Genomic DNA, 15,657 nt, shown 5'->3' with positions numbered 1-15,657 from the left:
TTTTTTTTCAAGATTCTGTTTTCTTTTTTAAATTTTTACACAGAGCAAGCACTTTCATTTACCTAAAAATGTAATCACCTAGCTCTCTCCAGTATAGCAACGCCAAATATAATACTAGCATGTGAGAGTGTAAATGCAAGCAGTTAATTAAAAAAAATATATAGACAGTGTAATGGTTAGCATTACTGCCTCACAGCACTGAGGTCATGGGTTCGATTCCCACCATGGCTCTACCTGTGAGGAGTTTGTATATTCTCCCTGTGCTTGTGTGGGTTTCCTCCCACACTCCAAAAGTATATTGGTAGGTTAATTGGTTCCCAACAAAAATTAACCCTAGTGTGTATGTGTGTGTGTGCACATGTGATAGGGAATATAGATTGTAAGCTCCACTGGGACAGGGACTGATGTGAGTGGCCAAATATTCTCTGTAAAGCGCTGCGGAATATGTGTGCACTATATAAATAACTGGTAGTAATAATAATAATAATAATAATAATAATAATAATTTCCTTTTTCTTTCTTTAACTTGAGGAGAGCAAGGCTTTTCTAATGGCTTTTCAATTAGATTCAGTTTGCACGGATTTAGTAATACCTGTGACTGTGCTCTACTCCTTGTGATGTCAGTAATAGTAGTAACACCAAAGATTTTATGTTTAAATAAATAGGAAGCACATATGGTTTACTTTTAATGCTATGTACTGTTGTAGAAGTGTCAAGAACCAAGATGGCTCCTTGTATCCTCTGAATCTGGCTGGGAATGCCTACTGGTGCAGCGGGTCTGCAATCTCAATAGAGCCAGAACACTGTTCTATGCCTGTTTTAACACACTAATGCACTTTTACCAAACACTGCTGCACCGTTTTAATATGGTACAAAAAGAAATTGATTGTTTTATACTGTATTGGACATATATTAACCCAGCTCCGATGCCAACTCAATAAATACAGAAAAACAATGTGCAACAGTTCTAATAAAGAGAGCTTCATAACTGGACAACACTACTAGATAATCAGTTCACCTATTTATTAATAACATCAATAAGGAAACATTACAGAGAAGCTCTTCCAAATACATAAATGTCCTCCCACATTATGTTCAGGTGCATGTACTCCTCCACAAGCTTTATACACCTTAGTATACCTCACAAACTTTTATTTGAGAAAGTTAGATTTTTCTCAAATAGACAACATATTAAAGGATTTAAGTTCCTGCATAAAAAGTAAGAAGTTGTGCATGTTTTTCGTACATTTATTGTAGGTTTAATTAGACAATGATTTTACTTGTAGAGAATTTCTTTTAGTATGGTTAGTCTGGCAAGCTTCTATGTGTTTTATGTTTAGCAGGGGCATATCTATAATGGGTGCAGGGTGTGCGGGGAACACGGGCCCCTGGGACCAGGGGGGACCCGCACCGCACACCCTGCACCCATAATATTATTTACCTCTCCAGAGTCCCACATTGGCGCGGGGGTTCGGCACTGTAAAACGAGTGGAAAATGGCCGCAGCGGCCATTTTCCTGTTGTTTGTGCATGCGCAGTAAAGGGAAAATGGCCGCCGCGGTCAATTTCCCAGTGACCTGTGCATACACTATAGTCTATAGCTCCGGCGCTGGCCGCGCACAGTTCAGTGCGCTGCCGGCCACCGGAAGGAGAGGAGGGGGCCCTTGTCGGAGACTGCACACGGGCCCCCTCCTCTCTAGAAACACCCCTGATGACTAGTTTATACTTTTTCTCTCCCTCTCAGTAACTGTTGCGTATCATTGAATTAACAGATCGGTCTTCATCAGAGAAAACCACTGATTAGCTCTTACTCATGTGTATGCACTCCATAACTGGGTGGGAAAAACCCCATTAAGACTGGTTTACAAATTGTATGTTTAAACATCACATATTCTGGTCATGCGTAATTCATCTTTGTGCGGTATTCCAGAGATTTGCTTCCTGCTATATGATAATTATAACTACTGAAAAAGGAAATAAAAAGAAATTATGTACCGTATGACTTGGGAATCTGGCTTTCACTGGCTGACTTTACAATTGTGCTGTCACTGTTAGTATAGGAGGGCAGCTCTTCAAGCTCCACAATTTCATCTTCCATTTGATGGGTCTCTTGAAATTTGTTCTGTTCTTGTAACTTTGTGTGGTTTTGAATGACTTTGTTTGCGGTTTCCATCACCACTTTGGTATTTAAGTTTTCTGCTGCCATTGCCAGCAGTTCATCATCATCTTCTCCAGCATCCCAGGCATCGCTTGTGTTGCTTTCAAACTCTTGGAAAGTAGTGACTTTTTTCAACTTTACAGGCGTCGTTGGTGCCTTCTGAACAGTTTTAGTTAAGCTATCAAAAGAAATACAAAACAATACTAAATAAAATTGTACAACAAGCAATCGTACTGCAACTAAATGATTTAACATGACACAACTAGGTTATATTACAAGGAATTCAACAAAGCTGCTTGTAATCTGGAAAAACAGTGTTAATTCAGATTTGGTTGAGGTAAAACACTTGTAGAAGTCTTATAACTAGAGATATAGAATTGGGCATTTAAGTTGACAAATGCACATATATATCAGAAAAATTATATTAAAATATAGGTAAATAGTGGTTATGGAACATACTATAAAAAAACACACATTCCGCAGATATTAACTTTAAGTCAAATAAAAATAAAAGTTTTTGGTAAAATAAATATGATAATGCCTTAAACTGTAATGGCTCAACCCAATTAGAAACCCTTCACAATGTGAGTGAGTGTGGCTGTACCGCCGGACTCGCAGATTGTTGTTCGCAGCCTCATAGGGCTGCGTACAAAAATGTGCGATCCAGGGCAAGATCGGGAAGCGAGGGGGCAAATTGCAGTGCCATTGGCTGAGTTTCTATGCCGTTGCAATGGCAACTCGCCCCCTTACGGTTAATTGTATTGAGCCCTAAATGTATCTTAAAAATTATACAATTTCTGTCTTGTAATAGCTTTCCATTTAAAAAAAGTATATTAAAGGAAACTCTTATGTTAGGATTACTAAATAAAATTGCCTATTGTTGGCAAAGTTTTGGTCCAAAAGCATGACCTACCTATTCTGTCATTAATACAGACTTCAGGTCCAAAATGTAAAAGGATATCAATAACCAAAATTCACATTTTACCAATTAGTGCATATATGTACTTACAACAATCCCATCTGCCACAGTACAATGGTATATGTATGTAGTAAAAAAAGGAATATTGCCTTATTTTAGAAAATCAACATGATCATAAATTGGCTCATGATGTTCAAACTTAACATATAAGCTGAGCAGCCTTTTTTTACATTTATAAAAAACAAAACAAAGAAATGCTAACAAACTCACAGAATGAGGACGCATGTTTCATGCATATGCTGCTCCCATCAACCACATTATTAGGACAATAAACAGCACATGGAGTAGTGCCCAGGCCTAAGAGATACCAATAGGTAATAAACTCTTTTCTCCCATATAATGGCAGGCCACAGGAGGCAAGGCAAGCAGTAAAAGCCAGCTCGCATAATGCATTCTAGGAGGCACGTTGGTAATGTTTTTTTCCTCAGTCATCAAGTCTCATGCCCACATTGATGATAAGAGACTGAACTGAAGGAATGCATGTTTATATATACTTTAATGTGTTTTCTGAACCAAGACATTTATCCGACATGGCAGGCTCTCTGTAGCAAAGTTAAGATGCTACAGGATATAGGTGAATGGGAGAGAAGTACAAATCCACACAAAATAGTGAAATTTGTATTTTCAATGGATGCCCATTAAATATTTTCTAAGATAAAGCGCACATAAGTTATTATGCGATTCTAGCAATGCATAACAGAAATAAGGCCAATAATCTTTAGAATTCTAGACTGCAGATACCATACCTCTTATCATTCAGTGTGTGCAGAAATCATAAGATAATCATATTTTGGATTGCCTAATTAAAATGAATACAATCATTGTGTAATAAAAAATCCTTACCAGTCAATGCCAATCTTAACTACATATGTTTATAATAATCCTATTCGTGTTCCCCAGGTCCTGCGCGAATCTACTTGCACCAAGCATCTTCTTTGCATCTGTTTGCCCAAAAATGCTTCTTAGTCGCAATGTGATGCGATTAAGATGCGGTGACTGCACTGATTAATCTGATATGCAACACTTTTATAACTGTGTTTGCTACTGAGTCTCGGAATCTGTATTCGAAGTGCTACGATTCAATGCCTGTGGCTTTTTTCCATGCCGAGTTTTATTGTGCTTCATTTACAGTCTCAATGGCACAAAGATATACAAGTGTTGCATATGAAATTGATCAGTGCAGTCTCCTGGTGCGTCTTAGTTGCATCGCAATGTGACTAAGATGTATTTTCGGACAAAAAAAATACGCCTGGTACAAGCAGAGTCGCAAAGGATCTGGCGGCTCACTCATGCCAGGCATCATGCAGTATTGCAGCTAGGTGTAGGACAGTGTTGGCTAACCTTGACACTCCAGCTGTTGTGGAACTATATATCCCAGCATGCCCTGCCAGTTTTAGCATGCCCTAATAGCAAAACTGTAGCAGTGCATGCTGGGTTATGTAGTTCCATAACAGCTGGAGTGTCAAGGTTAGCCAACACTGGTGTAGGAGGACAAATCTGTACTGTAACATGTTCCATCTGCAACAATTGCACTGGTTTCAGACCAGGGATGGATCCCACAGTTATGCAGAGTACATAACTGTTAGCATTGTAATAATTTATTTGAGTTGACAATCCAAAGGATTTGAAGTTCAAATAACTAATGTGAGTATCACAGAACTGATCAACCACATGTATCCCCCCTATGGTGCTACTAGTTGGAGGTGGTGACTGTAAATAATTTTTAAGTGGAGTAATCCATTAACCTCAGCTAAAACTCAAACTCTCCAAGCCCAGCCCTTGCAAGTTAGGACAAATTCATTACACAGACATCTGGAGTGAAGAAGTCTTGGTGACAGGGAACCAAAACTTGCCAGGTATTAAAGATAGAGAGAGATTGGCTGTTTTTAACTGCTATCACTTTTCAAAGATGAGAAAATTAAAATGTATTCATCCGTGACTAGAAAAAAAACATGGTAACGGCTCTTTGAGAGAAGAAAATAACATGAATATGTATCTAAAAGCTGACAATCCATGAAAACAACTGTGGCTAGAGGAAAATCATTAGCAATAACACAAACGAAAAAAGAGAAAGTAATTTGTCAGGTCGTATTTTTTTGTAAATGAAGTTCAAAAAGGGGAAAAAAAAAAAACTGTTTTAAACAGAAAGAAAAACACATTTAAATTGACGCACACATGTCTGCATAATCTACCGAACAATCAATACCATAAAAATAAGTCACTTAGCTGGACAACTTTGTAAGGAAGGTCTGGAGACTTAACCAATTCAGTCACATTAGCCAACATTTCTTGGCGTTTCAAAGAATCCATACCACGGCTTAACATTTTGTTAGTCAATAACATTTATTGTTACTTATGTTTAAAACTGGTTATAAATTCAAGTTTTCATGAAAGTTACATTTTTCAGGCCTCTGATCAATAACATGGAGAGAATTTTAAAGTTAATTGAACTTCAAGAGGTTTGTACACACACGTTGATACCGAAAGCACTTATTGCTCTGCAGGATACATCGCAATGAATAGTGGTGATCTGTTAATTGTGCAGAAATGTATGTATGGAGAATTGCCTGGATCAATGGTATTTTAGAAAAATGGTTTAAGTAAAGTGTACAGAAAACAGATCGTGTGAGAACAAACATTGTAATTACATAAATAGATTTTATTTCCAGTCTGCATACCACATTTGCAAAGAATTCTCAAACCTTGGATACAGCTGGAAATTAAAGGCGATATCAACCCAGGAGAATTTTTCTACAGGGACCCTCCACTACCCCACTATAATCCTAATCCTACACATTTACAGCAGAGAAGAGCAGTTTGGTTTTGCTGAAAACTGAACACACCCAAACTTTGAGTCCCGACTCGCATCAATTTTTTGGGCTCAGATTAGAACAGAGGGCCTGATTCAGAGCCGGACGCTATTTGCGCTCGCTCGTTCAGAAAAAGGGGCCGGCTATTTAAATTGAGAGCTCGCTCTTTGCGGTCTGTTGACGCCTCTATGTCTGAGCGAGCGAACAAAACATGCGCTCGCTATTTTGTAAAGACGCCCCCTGGCCGCTGGCATCCTAGGTCATCTCCGCTATTTATTTGATTAATCGAGTACATCGAAAGGCATCTGAACTGCTCGCAGTGATTGTGGTAGGTTTATCCTACCGCAATCATGCGAACAGTTCAGGCTAAGAAACAACCAAGTGACGTGGTCAATGACGCTGCTTTGTTAATTATGCACACCCTTAAAACGCCCGTTTTGACCGTTTGGCACGCCTGCGTTCGGATCACCACTCCCCGTTTTCAAGCACCTTCCCCTGTGACCACCCACAAACGCCTCATCCTGTCACTCAAATTAGCAGGCACTCGCATTTTGTGAGCGCTCGATTTTCGACCGCAATGACTGGTTGGCGCATGCGCATTATGACCCATACGCATGCGCAGATGTGCGAACATCGCTCGGCGCGAACGAGCGGCCGCTTACGAGCGGCTCTGAATCAGGCTCTGACAGAGCGCTCGCTCTGAATCAGGGCCGTCCTTCTTAATTTTTAGAGCGGCCTCCTGGCCGCTCGTATAGCTGTGGGTGACCACCCACAGCTATAGCGAACGGCCAGGAAGATGTTCGCGATGGTCAAGACCATCGCGACCATCGGGCTTGCGATGAGACCCTTGTGGTAGGGTCTCGTTGCCGCAAGCCCTGGAGTGCTTTCAGCTCTATCAGAGCCCAAAGCACTCCCACTGACATCACTTGGGAACGCCTCCATCTGGGCAGCCACGTCCCTGGCACGCCCACCAAAGGGGGCGTGCTGTCACTCAACATCGACAGCACGCCCCCTTTGGTACGAGACTCGGAGCGACGGCTTGCCCGTCGCTATCCGGGTCTCGCGCATGCGCACGACGGAGCCGGCTCCGTCATGCGCATGCGCACTGGGCCAACATCGACCCGCTTGCGAGCGCTCACGAGCAGGTCTTAAACAGGCGCAGAGTCCCGGCTCCGGTCATTCCACAAGTTGGATCTCAAATCTAAAAACCTGTGTGTGTTTTTGATTACATTCAAGTCCCTCCCTCGAGATTTCAGGTTACAAAATTGATCATAAATGACTGGAAATTAATGCTGTTGATGTTAATACTATAAGAACAAACACAAGTCCAAGTTACATGATTTTAGCTGTATTTTATCAATTTCTTAAAGAAATCCAAAACCAAACCTAATACAGGGTATTTTGCCAAAAACAAAACATTGGAGACATCTCTAGTTTAAAACTGTCAATTATACAATAAGAAGGCAAAGTTAGTTGAGAGCTGGGATAGTGGGACTCCAGGTAGTTCTGTCAGTTCAGATAAGGGTTTATATAATAACTCCAGGATTTTATCTTCAACAAACTCTGAAAATCATTAAACAATGGAGGCAGCAGACAATGTGGCTGTATATGGGTTAATATGGCTGCAATGTGGTGTACATGAAAACAATATGATATACAATATACAGAAACTGGGTACATAAACACAATTAAAACAGATTAAAAAAAAACTAAAAAACTTATTTTTAATTAAATATAATATTTTAGTGAAGATTAGAAAAAGGGACACCACATATGCCAGGTAACCAGTGTCTCCACCCTGCCTCAGCTCTGACTAGTGCTCGTCCGGTCCTCTCCCCACAATCTCTTCAGTGCTCCTCTCCATCCCGCTATACATCCGCATGCAATCTTTGCCAATATAAGTATTGAAATACAGCGTGTCAAGATGACGTCATTAAAACACACGTTCACATTATGGATATAACTTAACATGGTCATAAAATGGTGGGGTAGAAGGAAGGCAAATTAAGTATAAGAAGCTAAATAATGTGGACAGAAAATATTGTGGCTGCATATGGATTAATATGTAAAAAGAGGAATATCGGCGCAGAAACCTTAAAAATCTAGCATGTATACCGCTAAGGAAACGTGTGAATTTTAGATAAAAATTGAATAATGCACATTCAAGATACACATTAAAAACAAAAATGCATAATAATACACTGCATATAGTATTATGTATATGAATTCAAAGGTAAGAGAACCACTTGTATGTGGAATAAAACAATCCAGCAGGAGGATTGCTGTATTCAGCTCCGTCGCTGGAAAAATGTCACTTAGTATAAACAGAGTGTGCACATATAGTTACCGGTGCCACGAAGTTCATTTAGGGGATAAAAGTGGTAGCCTCAGCAGGGTATGGAATATTCTGCAGCCTGTGCAGTCCCTAGCTGGTGTGAATATCCGGATATAAAAGGGAAGGGAAAGGAGGAAAAGACCTGAGCACTGGTACACAAACTCCACTGAAATCAAATAGGATGGTAATGGTGGGTTGACTCAGTGATAGAAAATTCATGTTTGTAGATATCATGAGTAATACACGCAGGTGCTCCCATGAGAGTAAATTGGAGTATACAGAAAGTAGATAAAGAGAAGTAGTACTCTCCTGTTTGGGGCAGTAATCCACCAAATTAAAGTATCTATTGAGATGTTAAACTTAACTTTCAATTTGGAAAATTATATATAATCAAGAGAAGAAAAAAAATCGCACATGAAACCAAAACAAATGTGAATAAATGACATGTACATGTTGGGTTATATGCCCTATTGATATGATCTAAATGTGGATGTTACTTTGACACATACCACCTACCTAAACATTGATGACAGTGGCCTTTCAGCAGGATAATGAGCACTGCCACAATGCGAAAAATTGTTTAGGAATGGTTTGAGGAACTTGACAGAGTAAAAGGTGTCGACTTGTTATCCAAATTCCCCAGATCTCAATTTGATCGAGCATCTGTGGGATATGCTAGAAAAATGAGGTCCAAGTCATGGAGGTCCCACCTCATCTTACAGGACTTAAAAGGATCTGTTGCTAATGGCTTGGTGCCAGATAACACAGGACACCTTCAGAAGTTTTGTTGAGTCCATGCCTCGATAGGTTAGAGCTGTTTTGGTGACACAAGAGGGACCTGCACAATATTAGGCAGGTGGTTTTAATGTTATGTTGGTGTATGTTCAAACAAATCCTTCACAGCAGAAAACGATTTGTAGTTCTGGGTAAATGGTCATTGTGAATAGTTAAATCAATAAGATAAACAGAATTAGTTATTACATTTTCGTTCAAGAATTTCCAGATTTTCTTTATTTATTACACTATTTTAATTTCTGTTCTAAAATAAATACATTCTCCATTTAGACATTTTCTTCTTTGCAAATTGTACTGGCTGACTTATTTTCCATACAGTGGCTTTAGAATACATTGATGTTAAAGTATTGATTTTATATTTGCAAATTTTTTAGACCAACTGATGTATCCACTATAATAGTTGACTATTGAATTCTTAAAAAAAAAACTGCAATTCTATTAATGTACTTTACATCTACTGTTTAGCTAAAGTGTTAATTGAGGACTAGGTTTTGCATACCAAGTTATCAATATTAAATTACAACAGTGTCAATAAATCTCAGATATCTGCAATATTGATAAAAAGGCTTCAAGTTAAAAGCATTTTGAAAACAGCATGAGAAATTTTACTCAAAGCAAACGTAAATTTCCAAATATTTCTACCGCTGTAAACCACAATGCTAACTCAGCAGGGAGGCTCCCTTGCACAATGGTTTGTCAATTGCTGTTTACAGCGTGTTGAAGAAAGTTAGGAGAAACCATCTACTGTTGTGAGCATATGATGGTCACTGATGGATTTGGATTTGCTTGCTTATGCTTTCATTAGATGAGAAGATGGAGTGAAGCTTGACGAGACTGTGGCTTTATTTAGAGTTATTGGTAATTGCTAGTCCGACACTTTTGTTCACAGACAAGACCTAGATATTTTCTGGTTATAGCCTCTATTTAAAAAGCTTGTAACTGAGGTGTTTGAAAAACAATGCTGGCTAAAAATGTAGACACAACCTATCCTCACTTTTAGGGGTAAATTTACTAAGAATCGAGTCAGAGTTTTTTTTCTACTTGATTTTCATTGTTGAAGTGAATTTAGCTGTGACCGAGTTGGCAGATGGTGAAGCAGATCGGGATATCTCCCCCGAGTAGCAAGTTTAGATAGAGATTACTCACCCGAGATTGCAGTGTTTTCTCTCTGCCAAACTCTCCCGAACAAGCAGCCTGCACATATCAGTGAGATATGTGAAGGCTGCTTGTGTGTTTTACCTGTAAAAAACAAAAAGGTTAATATTAAAATAAAAAAAATAAAAAATGACAATGTAGGGTCCCAAAAAGCATAACCAACCCCGGACTGCTCAGCCAATCCTGGTTCCTAAAGATATGGGGTAAAAAACATGTAGGGTTCCCTCGTATTTTAGGAACTAGCACTAGGCTGCTGGGCCGGTTTTAAAAATAGGGGGGGTAAATTGCGTAGGGATCCACCTATTTTTCAAACCAGCACCAGACTCAAATCCGACCGGGGTGTAATGCCACAGCCAGGGGACCCTATCACCGGGTCTCCCTGGCCAAAGCAGTAACACCCCAAGCCGGGGGTTTCCAGGGAAGGTTGGGACCCCACCAAAAGAGGGGTCCCCACTCTTCCGAGCACCCCAGGCTTAGTCTGAAGCCCGGGGCTCTTCCCCGCATCGCTGGAGCAGTGGGTACGGAAGTAATAGTAGTGTAAAAAATTTCTAAACAGATTGTAACTCAGGGCTTTGGTTACTAAAATACAGAGTAACCCTTTTTTCCCCCGTATTTGGAACCAGGACTGACTAAGGCGCCCGGGCTGGTTATGCTTTTTTTTTGGGGGGGGGGGGCCCTACATAATTTTTCTTTAAATTACCCCTTTACAGAAGGTTTCCATGCAGAAACACACACAAATCTCACTGATCTTTTTATGTTACTGGCAAACTCGCAGCTCAGGAGGTGGTCTATTTAAAACTTCTATTTAGCTGCAAGTTTCCTACAATTACATCCAAGATTGTCATCTTGTTTCTTATGTATCTGTATCTTTTTCATGAAAAGAACTTCAGAGTTTGGCCGATGGTGAGTTTATTCGGGTTGGAAATCTCCCCCGAGTTTGAAAAGTTGATCTTTAGTAAATTTGCGAGTTGAAAAAAAATGCCTAAACTCACCCGAAATTGCAATCTCGATCAAACTCGAATCTTAGTAAAGTTACCCCTAAAGGTGCATACACACGGTCAGATATATCAGATGAACGATTTGCAAATGATTGAACGATTTGACTGTATTAAAATTAATGGAAATCGTCCAAAACTGACTGCAAACACATCAGATGTCAGATATCAAACGGGAAGGCGCATCGTTCATTGTTGCCCACATGTCAGATATTTCTTTCAGATATGAACTATTTTTAAAATCGTTATCGTTCAGATCTGAAGAAAAATCTGACCGTGTGTATGCATTATTAGAGAGAATTTGATGTGCATTAATTAACTCTTTGGGTAATGATGCTAACAACTACTAGACACATGCTTTATTTCATTTACTCCATCCATAAATAATGAAAATATGTTTTTAAAAAGCATTTAACACTTTTCAGGAAATCTTATTTACGCAATAATAGCATCTAAAAAAAAGTTTCATTGCTAAAAAGTAAAGGATTTATGTGCATCAACGCTTTCCTGAAGCATAGTGAAAGGTTTACTTATACCCCTTTCAGACATCTCAAGATTCCCGGGAATTTGGCCTGCCTCAGCCAAGTTCCCGGGTAGCCGCACCTTCAATCGACCAGGGTTTTTCCCGGGACTTATGTCCCGGGAAATTACCCTGCTTCTGTCTGAATGGTGCTACCCGGGAATTTACTACTCCCAGGCAGCACCAAGCAGCTTTTACATGTAGTTGACAGCGCAGAGCCTGCTGCTTTGAGTTGGCAGTGCAGAGCGTCCTATAGGACGGTCAGCGCTGCTGCTCACCACCCCCAGCGCCGGCCAGCTCTGTACAGAGAACCCTAGCTGGACGGTGGGGACACCCGCCGGCGGGTCTCTGCCACAGTGGGCCGCCTGCCACATGGGGTCGCTGTGTCAGTGACACAGGACCCCAGCCGGACGCCGGGGACACCCGCCCTGGAGACCGCCGACTGGTCCCAGCCATAGAGGGACACCCGCACTCCCATTGTACCACGAGGGAATTAAAGACATTTTTTTTTTAATTATAATAATAAAAAAAAAAAAAAAAAGAGAGAATAAATCTGCATTATGATTGGCCAGCTTCCAGCAGCTGAATGATGACATCATCATCATCATCATTAGCCAGAGAGGGGATAGGCTAGGAGGAGCAGACGGCAGAGAAGAAGCAGGCAAGCAGAAAAACCCTGCTCTTGTCTGAAAGGGGTCTACCTGTGAATTTCCCAGGTAGACACTGTAGTGTGAAAGGGGGGTCTTGACCAAATATCCGGGAGTTTGCACAGGAGAAATTCCCGAGTCTGAGCAGGAAATTTCCCGGGTTGTACATCTGAAAGGGGTATTAATGAGTGTTGCCACAGGTTTATTGCTTTACAGAATACAATGAGGAAGAATTTGGGAGCAAAGCAAAAAATAAATAAAAGGCATAAATTTACACCTTGGCAAAACCATGTCGCACTACAGGTGGTAAAGATTTACTAAGCCTTGGATGAAGATAAAGTGAAAGGAGCTAACGTACCAACCAATCAGCTCCTAACTGCCATGTCACAGGCTGTGTTTGAAAAATGACAGGAGCTGGTTGGCTGGTACTTTACCTCCGTCCATTTTATCTCCATCCACGGCTTAGTAAATAGATCCCTTAAAATGGGCTGCAGCAGCGATGCAAATGGCGTACAACTCTGAATCAGGCCCTATATGCAAAAGCAGCTAGTATTTACCTTGCATGCAAAATAAAGTGCACCTCTTCCACTGTAACGTGTTTTGTCCAAGTGCAAAATTTTTCCTTTTTTGCTTTGCACCAACGCTGAATCAGCCTCACTGTATTCTATTAAGCAATAACACTTCAGAACACTATAGACTTTATACAAAGTCAAGACCTGTTAGCAGTCCACCAAGGATAACATACCATGCTGCAAATTCTATTAGGTACTTCTGGGGTTATCACAAATAAATAACATTTACAGGACAGCATTGTGATGCATTAAGAGAAACAAACAATGGCAGTATAGGGAGTGGTGGGCTCTAACAGTAGGATTGTTTCAACATGTTCAGATGTTATATAAAACATTACATTCATCTTTAATACATTCATTTTCATTAAGAAAATGCAGGGTGTTGCTTCTACGGTGAAACACACTGAAAGAGGTATAGCTGTAATACTCCTAGAAGTGGTAGCCACGGAAAACCCTGAGGTGTTTAACATGATAGACATAAATGCCGAAAGCACAGGCAAGTACAATACTTGCCTACCCTTCCGATTCTCACGGGAGGCTCACAATTTTTAAATTAAGCCTCCCGCTCCCCTGCAAAGTATACATCAACTCTCGGATTTCATAATTTTTTTAAACTTCGGACCGCGCATGTGCGTGTCCTGGAATGCCAGTGGCGGGCCCTGCACAGGACCTCATGACCGGCCACCGCGGGGTTGTAGGTAGCAGTGGCCAGCGGTGCTGCGGAGCTCTGATCAGAGGCGCATGTCACGTGTACACAGTTCAGCAGCAGCGGTGGCCTTTTCTTCTCCCACGGTGGCCTTGCTCAATGTAAGTAGAAGTATTATTAAAGGGAAGTGAATAGTGGCTAGTGGTGCTGAGTGTCACAGGCATTAACTGCACTCCAAAAGGGCACTCACTGACAGCCATCCATTTAAGCATGGATGGCTGTTAGTGAGTGCCCGTTAAGAGTGCAGTTAATGCATGTGACAATATATATACTGTATATATAATAAATTATATATATGAGTGAAAGTGAGGCAGCCTGCTCACAGCCAGCAGCTCTGCCCTCCCAGCAACTACTGTCCTGAACCTCCAACCACTCCTCACATTGTAAGGTAGAACCCTCTCTCACCACACTCCCAGCATGGGATTTATTATCTACCCCCATTATGCAGGACATGTACAGATGCTGACTGCATAGTGGGATATATATATATATATATATATATATATATATAATTTTATTTTTTACTTTTTTCCTGTTACATGTAACAGCAGTGCCAGATATTCAGGGTGATATAGTCCCTGCTTGTAGGTTAGATGTGTTGTTACATTACTGTAGTTTATAAAGACATAAATCATTATATGCTGCTACACTACAACTCCCAGCTGGTGGCTAGGCATTCTGAGAGATTTAGTCCACTCGCAACTGATGAAGGAAAGCTCAGCTCCCCAGATGTCTCTGTGTTATCTGTCGGATCTCTCTGGCTGCTTCCTAATTAGTTTAGTTCTACCAGAGATGTGTTCGATGGCTTAGGAAAGTGTGACAGCAGACATCTAGTAATGTGAATGTGTGTGTGTAGTGCATCTAGGTGGAGCTAGACACGCCCCCTCAACGGCATGCCGCGCTGCTCGCAGCGCATTCTACTCCCATCTGCAATCTTCCTGAAAGTGTTTTTCAAAAGTAGGCAACTATGAAGTACACACAATGTGGATTATGGTAGTGTGCCACAAGGTACACGGATGCGTTGGCACTTTTTATACATTGTGTAGCATGCAATAAGGGTCACTAAGGTGTTGGTACTAGTTGAGCAGTACGCAGCATGCAACATTGTACACAGATGTGTTGGCACCCTTTGTACAGCATGTAACGTGCAATAAAGGCACACAAAAGTCTTGGCACTGTTTGAACAGTGCGCCGAGTGCAATAAGGCATACTGAAGTGTTGGGAGGACCGCGCTACCATTAGGCAGCTGCCTAGGGCGCAGGGTCCTGTGGGGGCATCACTGAGGTTGCATAACACTAACATTAATGATGTGTGTGCGTGTATATATATATGGAAGGGGACCTGATGCCATGCGATGTCCTGCTCTCAGGTATTTAAGTTTTCACTTGTTTGTTTTTGTGAGCACCCTGACAAAATTGTTAAAACATTGAAAAATTGGTCACCTGAGCTATCGCCTCATGTTATTTTTTCCCTGACTGCAGCCATTTCCCTTTGTACATTTTAACCATCACCGCCGTGGTGCTCTTAGGAGAGAACCAGATTGTTGATCATTTCTAGCTGTACCATTTTTTGCATATTAGATATATAGATATATATATATATATACACATATATATCTGGCAACAAAAAGGCGGCACTTGGAGATTTGCTGAAGTTTAATTCAAACTGTCACATAATAGACCAATGTTTGAGGGCGCACTTGCACCTTTGTCAAGGTGAATATACATGATTTTCATTAGTACTTTTCATTGAATCTGGGGTATTATGCATGCAAACAAGAGTCCACAGTTGTCACGAATACTGAGTATTGCTCAACTGTCCTAGTGACTTTATTATTATTATTAAAGTCTGAAAAAGATTTTGATGAGAGAAACTGCAAAACCTTTATTATAATCTATTTAAAAATTATATATGTATGCAGGAATAACAGTAGTAGGGTAGCTTAAGTTATTTGTATAATGTAAGGTTTTATTTTAATTTACATAT

General features: G+C 40.5%; 1 protein-coding gene across 1 annotated transcript in view; it reads right to left on the bottom strand.

Moving 5' to 3' along the window:
• The window catches only part of TBC1D22A (TBC1 domain family member 22A), a 731,641-nt gene that overhangs the window by 664,924 nt on the left and 51,060 nt on the right, over positions 1-15,657 (bottom strand). The window contains exon 3 of the mRNA XM_088455938.1: positions 1,995-2,335. Coding sequence (XP_088312064.1) covers positions 1,995-2,335 — 341 coding nt within the window. The remainder of the gene's footprint in view (positions 1-1,994; positions 2,336-15,657) is intronic.

The sequence above is a fragment of the Taudactylus pleione genome, unplaced genomic scaffold (assembly GCF_031769625.1).
Source record: "Taudactylus pleione unplaced genomic scaffold, aTauple2 ptg000041l, whole genome shotgun sequence".
Taxonomy (NCBI): Eukaryota; Metazoa; Chordata; class Amphibia; order Anura; family Myobatrachidae; genus Taudactylus; species Taudactylus pleione.
The sequence above is the reverse complement of the archived record's forward strand: the minus strand, read 5'-3'. Positions and strand labels throughout refer to the sequence as shown.